At 47.2% G+C, this 8627-nt stretch overlaps 1 protein-coding gene across 1 annotated transcript; it reads left to right on the forward strand.

The window, feature by feature from the left end:
• The first annotated feature begins 1022 nt into the window (after nucleotides 1–1022).
• LOC101345393 (NUT family member 2D-like) lies at nucleotides 1023–7685 on the forward strand. Its single transcript, XM_012557798.2, has 5 exons — nucleotides 1023–1099; nucleotides 2732–2831; nucleotides 5597–5720; nucleotides 6749–7041; nucleotides 7374–7685. The coding sequence occupies exons 1-5, from the start codon at nucleotides 1023–1025 to the stop codon at nucleotides 7518–7520; spliced, it is 741 nt and encodes a 246-aa protein (XP_012413252.1). The 3' UTR covers nucleotides 7521–7685.
• Nucleotides 7686–8627: the final 942 nt, after the last annotated feature.

Consider the following 8627-nt stretch of genomic DNA (forward strand, 5'->3'; position numbering starts at 1 on the left):
ATTGGAACACATCTTAATTGTTTAATGAGAAAAAAGGAAACTGAAACCATTTTTAATAAATGAACATAGCTTGGGTTCGTCACCCTCAGTCATATACAATATTTTTGGAAACAGGAAAAAGAAACAGAAAACATCATCGGTTTCCACTCAGGTGGAGAAATTGTTTGCCAAGACAAAGGTGCAAAGGTGCAGAAGCAGGAGCTGTCACTATAGAATCCATCTGGAACTGTTTGACTTTTGAACCATGCAGAGGTATGTTTGTTTAATTATTGAATTACAGTCTTGTCAGAAATAAAAACATATGAATGTACAACATAATAATCTGAGAAGCAATAGGAAGCTACTTCCGCTCATGGAATTAGAGGCTGCTGGCCTTTCTTCGATGCAGTGGGGCTTTCCAGGAAAGAGGATCATGAGTAAAGCTGGCCATGCTGCAGCCCCCAGAGCTTTCAGTAATGGACGAGAGTTTCAGGATGCAAGGACTGCTTCCTAAACAAGGATGCATACACCCACTGTATGCATACACGCACCAAACACAATGGAACTTCTAAGACAATCCTAATTTCGAACAATTTCCTTGTCTCTCTATGTACCCCAGCCTTTATTAGAAAAAGTGTCCTGAATTTTGTTCATGAAGTAATGGCACCCTTGTAATAATTCAAGAACCTGCCACCTAGAGTTGGGGAGCAGGGTGGGTTTAGGGGCACAAAACTAGATATGTTGTTAAGAATTGAAGTGTAGAGTAGAGCCTTTGTGCTGTGAATCTAAAAACCCACAAACCACTCTAAGAGGGTCACACAATTTGTATTGTCAAGTGTAATTTGAAGAAAACATGTATCTTTCGCCTACCGCTCAGATCCCTTTCATGGAATGTCTCCTCACCCCAACCTGCCCTCTGCCCCTCCCTCACTGTGGAAAGTCTTGAGTCCTACATTCTACTCCTGTTTAGATTCAAACGTTTCCCTCCTTTTCTTCGATCCCTGAGCATCTGTTGGAGGCAGATCATGCTCTGAGTCCAGGACATGACGATTTCACCTGTTGAAGGCTGCCAGATAGCTGTGGTCAGTGCCCAAGCCTGTGGAGATGGCTTCAAAAGGAGGTAAGCCTGGTGGGGAGGGTGTGTGTTATCAGATCCCTGCCACCCCTTCAACCCTCGGGAATTCAAATTTGTCACTTCCCCTGGGGACAAGCTCTCTGAGCAGGAGTAAGGAGTGAACCCTTGACACCACCCAGGACACACCACCTGGGGAAGCTGAAGAGGCAGATTGGGAAAATGAGACAGGAGGTTGGGGAAAGAAGGAGAGAGGTTGTATAATGTGCATCACGAAAAGGAAGGCTGAGGAGGAGATGGAGAAACCATTCTCTTGAAGACTCATTCCTTCAAGAAAGTCCAGAGGATGCCTTCCCCTTCAGAAGGTCCCTTTCCTGATAGTGAGCCTGCTGGAGGCATTTTAGACAGAGTGGATGTCAGCTCTGTTCCATGTGTTGGAAACAGCTTATGAGAGTGGCAGGTTGTCTGCCTAGGATTCCTGAGACAGCCTCTGAGAGTCAGTGATAGCGAAGGCCTTTTCTTGGTATACAGAAGCCTGGGAGTCTGGTTGAACTGCTCACAAGTTCTCTAGTGGGAAACTTCTCAGCCGGAGTGAAGGAACATCTAATTCATTCCAGGGACTTTTGCAGTCTTCACCAGTTCCCTGTTCCATATTCCTGCTCATCAGTTGAGATTCTTCACACTGATTCCCAGTGACCATGCAAGGAATTCAGATGACCTAACACTTGGTCGTCGTTCTCCTCCATTTGCCCTTTTCCTTTGTCTCAACAGCAACTCGAGTGCTGGGACTGGATATGACCATGAATCCTGGTGCCTCCATGTCTCCTTTCACTGCACTGCCCTTTCCCCCACCCGCTCCTGGACCCCTACACCAAACACCCTGGGAGCAGCACCTGCTGCCCCTCATGACTTCATCATGCCCCCATGGCATCCCTCTAGGGCTCTCTGCTTTTCCCAGGACACTACTGGTCCCAGGTGTTGGGGACTCTGGCCCCAGTGGGGCCAAGCCTGGCAAGGTCATTGTCCAAGTCAGGACAGAAGGGAGATCAGCAGAGCTCCCTGGAACTCAGACCAGTGTCATGGCACACACCCCACTCAATTGGAGTGCCCCGGGGGCTCCCGGTGGGGCAGTTGAGCATGCTCCACCCCCATTTGGGGAAGCCTCTGCTGTGCAGCAAATGATCCCTGCCACTTCTGTTGTGGGTACTCAGGCTTGTAGGGAAGGTTGGTCCCCAGTTCTTTCTCTTCAAGCTCCACCACTGGCTGCCCAGTTGGTCTCCATTTTCCTGCAAGTGAAGGCTTGGTCAGGCTAACATGCTTCTTCTGGGAAGGAGAGCCTGGCTACCATACAATCCAGGCCTTCACTGGATGACTCCTCCTGTAACCCCAGGAGTGTTTACGAGAACTACCAACGTTGGCAACGTTTCAAGTCCCTGACCTGGTGGCACCATCCCCAAAGTCCTGATACAGAAGCTCTTTCCTCCTTTCTCATGTGAGTGCCCTAGTCAGTGGGGACAACTCAGATTATCCTGCAGCTTTCAAATAGATCTTGGGGAGACACAATGGAGGTTGGGCTCTTTAGGAACACTTGACAGAAGGTCATGAGGGCGATGGGATATGTTATGAGAAGACACATTCCCAATAATATTAACCATACCACCCCATGTATAACACTTTCAGGTGCCTTATCACAGTTGATGCTGACCACCTTGTACATGAAGCCAATATTTATCTTGCAATCATTAACCTAATAATTATTTACAGGACACTAAACACTGTGGTAAAGTGTGGAGCCATTATGTGAATTTTGGTGTTAGACTACAAACACCACGTTCCTTCACTGATCTTTACCTTCTAACATAGGGGTTCACCATATGTTGGCCAGTGCCATATCAAATCCAGAGGAGGGGGGAAACAGGCAAAGCCTAGGACAACCATTTTACATATATGCCCACCCTTACTCCTCTGGAGAATTCCAGTGAGAACAGGGAGGTGGTAGAGTATGCATAGTGGTGAAGGGCTTGGGCTCTGCCCTCACTAGATTTGTAGTAATCCGGAGCAGGGCATTGTGCATCTTCACCCTGGAGTATATCATCAAATAAGGAGACAATTACAATTAGTTCAGAGGATAGCTAAGAAGATGACATGAGCTAATATATGAAGTGCTTGGAGAGTTGCTGACACATGCTGTGCCTCATTATGTGATGTCCATTATTGTTAGTGTCGTGAAGGAAAGGCAAGGTAGTCCAAGAAAAGTACCCACAAAAGCGAAAATGCCCTAGCTACAGTGTGTGTGAGTGGAAATTGGCCATGAAGTCCAAGGTCATGGGCATCTGTGAGTGGAAGGCAGAGTGATTAGTCATGTGGGAAGCTTTGTCTTTTCACAACAGATCCTACACCTCTCTTAACCCTGTGCTTCCTCACAGGTATTATCTATCAACCAATATCAATCTATTATCACATTCCATGGGATGTTTTTCCACATACATGTTGCTACAATTGGCTGAAAGACTGAAGGAATCTTTCTCCCCTCCAGCCCCCCCTTACTGTCCCAGGAATAAAGAGAAAATCCACCAAATCCAATTTTCAAGCAGTCTTAGGGATTCCCGGCATTCCAAAACAGCTGTGTTTTCTGTTTGATCACAGTCTCAAATGCAGTTGGGCAGTGTGATTTTGGAAACTCCAGACAGCACAGGTCTCTCTCAGTTACCATGGGCTGCCTTTACCTTTGCTTCTAGTCAGAAATCTTGCTCTTCACACTCTGAGGCTCTAGGGCTGTGTTCACCAAAGTGCAGAACCTCCATTCCAGAGTCATCTGGGACCTGGTGAAAATGTTCATTCATGAGACCCTTGGACTTGATCTTAGAGTCTGCATTTTAAGGTGCTCTGGCAGGTCATTCTGTCCACAATCCTACTGAGGACTCAAAGCACATCCTTTTTGTCACACTGTCCCTCCTAGGAGTGTATCTTAGTGTAGCTCTCATGCTCTGCAAGTGGTATCCTGGAGGCAAAAGCACTTGAAATCTAAAAAACTGGAAGGGGGATTTGACACAGACAAATAGCAAGATAGATGTAATGATGGGCAAAGGATGTGTGTTGGGGTAGATTCAAGATGGGGATGGAATATGTACTTGTAGAAAGTTACTGACATGCATGAGGTTTTAGCCCAGTCCTGCGATCCCTGGCCCAACTGAAGCCCACCATGACCCTGGAGGAGGGACTGTGGCGGTCCATGCAGGAATGGCAGCGCAAAAGCAACTTTGACTGGATGATCTTCTACGAAATGGCAGAAAAGTGAGTTCATGGCATCCTGGCACTGTTGGGACTGAACTATGAGGTATGAATGAAGAGGGTGGGTTGCAAGTGGCTGCTGTCTGGCTGTGTTGGTACAAATCGGAGGGGATGTTGTGAGGAGGAGGTGTGCACGTAGACAGGGCTCCTGGTTCCGATGATCCCTTTGTACCCTCAGACAGTTTCCACCAACACAGTCACTGCCTGGAGTTGTCTGTTCTACATTCTTGAAGAAATTCACCCCTTCTACATTTTGGATTTGTGGCTGCCTCGATATTGAGAGTGTTAAGATGGAATGGGGATAAACACTGTGGCTACCAATGGAGATAAATTCCAAGCTGCAGACACTCTGCAGTGAGGGATACACTGCACCAGCTGGTTTCCTGCTTGCCTAAGTGTCTGGGTAGCTGACAGTGAATTTGGGACCACCCCTCCTCATGACAACTGGCACAAAATTGTTCTACAACCATCCAAGAATGGCCCAGCTTTTTCCAAGAACGACTGGAAAGCTTTGTTCAGGGAAAGGCAGCATCTCAAGTCACCCTTTGGACATGTCTCTGACCCTCATTGCCTTTCCTCCCTTGCTTTAAAAAAACAAAAATCATCAGAGGAGTCTGAAACTTTCCTGAAACCATAGATTCCACCTTCTTCCCAATATCTATTGGACCACTTGTCTCCCTGGTTTATAGCTCAAGGGCTCAGAGCCTGAGCCTAGGACCTGGGATCTAGGAACTAGTCCCTCATGTTATCTGCAGTGAATTTCATCCCATCCCAGGTTCAGGCTGTCACATCTACTGTGTGTGTTTTAGACAAGGGCAGGAGAGGCTTGCAGTAGGGTGTCCATAAGTGGGGTTCTGCTGTGTGTCACACAGTTCTGATTGAACTAAAAAAACCAGTGTCTGTATTGTGTGCCATCAGGTGCTAAGAGTCTGGACAGGAAGTGAGCACCATGGCTCTGTCAGGAGGAACTTCCAAGAAGGCATGGCTCATTTCCTTCAAAACCTTCCTAAGTTATGATGAGTTGTGCTGCAGGTGAACAGATGATGTAGTGAACATGTAAGCGGCCTTCAAACCTTTTTTGTGCCACAGAGAGCAATGAGACTTACTCGGCATGTTGACAGGTCATTGAAGGCACACCTTTCTCTGCTGCCCCACAATTGGTTACTGCCTGGTGCTGGGGCTTCTGGTGCACTTTGCCTTCTTCTCAGCATGGTCTGTGCCTCCCTCACCCTTGTCAGGTTCATGGAGTTTTAGGCAGAGGAGGAGTTACAGATTCAGAAGTTGCAGCAGAGGAATGCATCAGTGTGCCTGCATCCGCCAGCTACATGGAATCTTGATCCTCACGGGCCTTCATCCTCTGTGGTTGGCCAGCACTCAGGTATGACTAACCAAGTTCAACAGGACCTAGGGCTCAGGGGTCAAAGGAGGTATGTAGAGACTGGCCATGTCTGGAGAAGGCATTGTCTTCACATTTACTTTCAAGAGGGGGCAATGGCTATTTCTATCAGTAGAGCCTGCCAGAAGCCTGGAGTCCCAGCTACTCTTCATTACACACTAGTAGTGAGATGATTAAGTTTTATAACTACCATCTCCCAATGGATTATCAAAGGTGGAATCCAATATCTAATCAGCCTAAAACGTGGGTCTCAATGAGAGGACTTCTTGAAAAAGCAATAGTTGTAAGTTTCCTTACATGATGACTCTCTTGGACCTTTAACCTCTTACATCTTGTCCTCTCACAGTTCTTGTGGCTTCAAGTGTGCCCACCCCACCAGGAACCATTTCAGTGTCTCCAAAATTCTACCCTTACAACATGTGGTTGGGCTGTGACTTAGTTATCTAGTGTTACTTAACAGAAATACCACAAGTGGATGGCTTTAAAAAAACAGAAATTTATTCTCTCACGGTCTAGGAGGCAAGAAGTCTGAAATCAGGGTACCAGCTCCTCAGGGAGGCTTTTTCTCTCTGTTGGTTCTAGGGGAAAGCCCTTGTCTTTAATATTCCCCAGACTAGAATCTTCTCACCACAGGGATCTCGAGACCAAAGGATGGGCTCCACTCCGGGTGCTTCTTTCTTGGTGACATAAAGTTCCTCTCCTCTCTGCTGGCTTCTCTCTTTTATATCTCAAAAGAGATTGACTCAAGATACAACCTAATCCTGTAGATTGACTCCTGAATCATTAACACAACTGCCTCTAATCCTGCCTCATTAACATCATGGAGGTTAGGATTTACAACACATAGGATAATCACATCAGATCAAAAAATGGAGGACAGCCACACAATACTGGGTATCATGGCCTAGCCAAGTGGACACACATTTTGTAGGGACACAATTCAATCCATAACAGATGGAAAGAGCTGGAATTTGCTGCCACATTCACCTCCTTTCCAACCCCTCCTATAGTGTTCATTCCAAAGAAGGGAGGTCCCAAGGCACAGCCCCCCAACCAGCATCAACACAGACCCCAGTGCCCTTGGGAGCCCAAGCGACCCAATGAGATCCCTCCTAAAGCCGTGAAAGAGTGTGTTGAAATCATGGAAGGTCTGCTTGGACCTGCCCACTCAGCCACTGGGGAGCCAGATGGAAAATATGAAGAAGAAAATGAGCAACAGCAGGAAGAGAATGGGATATACCCAGACTCAGGATTCTTTTGCTACATGGACAAGCCATGTTCACAGGAAGCATTTATTACCAAGGTGAGCTGAGACTTGAGGTTTGATGTCTGTGGGTTCTGTACTTTTGGCATTCAAGCAACCAAACAGCTGGTGTTTCACTCCAGATAACTGTAATTAAGCTCGATTCCTTACTCCCTGATCATTGCGTGTGTCCTTTTCTCATGAGTATGTGCGTGTGTGTGTGTGTGTGTGTGTGTGTGCATGTCTGCCTATGTGTAGGTTGGGGTGGTGGTGTTTTAATACAGCACTGGATGTAAATTGGAGAGGGGGATTATTGATTGTCTTCTAGGTACTCTAAATCCCTGGTAACTCCTTGTCAAGGATGTTCACATGCCGCCACCTTCCCTTATCAGGTGGAAGCAGTTATTCACCCTCAATTCCTGGAAATGGTACTATCACCAGAATCACAGGTAGATCCCATGTCCTTCACACAGGAGCTGGAGGAAGAGGAAGGACTCACTCCCACCCAGGTAAACCAGAGGAGGAAGGGAGAATCATAACATGAAACCCACAGGATTTCATCTAACGCAACAGTGCCTTGGCTGGCAGGGCTTCTGGGGAAGGACAGCTCCAGGTGTGGGAGCAGGTGCAGAACAAGGAGGTAAGAGACAATGGAGTGGCCAAGAGGAGCGGTAAGGAATCCTGGTTAGGAGAACCACACAAGAGGATGAACAGGTAGAGGTGCAGTACTGGGTACTGAACCACACTCATGTGACTGACTTCCCTGAATTCTGCCCCAATGGTCTCTACCACCCCCTCAGCCACGTGATCTCACAACCTGTGCAGAATCAGTAATTATCCATTTTCCTTCCTTGCAGCTGGTAGAGAAGCCACTGCTGGAACTGAAAGGAAAAGTGGGTGTGAAGGCATCCCCAACTTATGGTGTGCCACCCATGGAATCACTTTGTACAGAGTCTGGGACCAGTCAACATGCAGGGAGCACAGATAACCATGGTGTCCAATTAGGGATACGCAAGAAATTGAGCACAAAAAAGTTGAATGCAGATGACCTGCCAAAAGATGGTACAGGAGACAATATCTGTCTAAGTCAAAAGAACTTGCTCTCTTTTATGTGAAGTCCAAAGTCACAGAAACCTTAGTCTGAACAGTCAACGTCTCCTCAACAGGGTCCTAGTTACACTTCCCCTAGATTGGGAACCAGAGAAGAGTTAATGATCTTAGAAACCTCTCCTATTAGTGAAACACCTGGGAAAGGAGAAGAGTCAGTGAAGAAGAAGAGGAGGAACTTCCCAGCCTTGCCGTCCTCTTGGCGTCTCAACAAAGCCTACTGCCCTGGGGTCTTTCCAAGAGTCTTCTGCCTGCCTCTGGCATTCTGCAGCATGGAGTTCAGGGCACCTGGCCAGCATACCAGCCCATATCTCCTGGGACAGTGAGTCATAGCCAACCTGGACATAAAGCTGCCAAGTCTAAGATCCCAGCTCAAGTTAGAGCCCCATCACTTGCTGCCAAGTGGTCCTACTCAGGCGCTTCCCTTGGAGTTTCTGGGAAGCAACCCTTGGCTGTGGGTGAGGTCCAACCCTCACTGCCTCTAAAAAGGAAGTGTGACCATTCCACGCATGGGAAAAGGAAGAAGTGACATTTTAGCC

The sequence above is a fragment of the Trichechus manatus genome, unplaced genomic scaffold, assembly GCF_000243295.1.
Source record: "Trichechus manatus latirostris isolate Lorelei unplaced genomic scaffold, TriManLat1.0 scaffold00120, whole genome shotgun sequence".
NCBI lineage: Eukaryota > Metazoa > Chordata > Mammalia > Sirenia > Trichechidae > Trichechus > Trichechus manatus.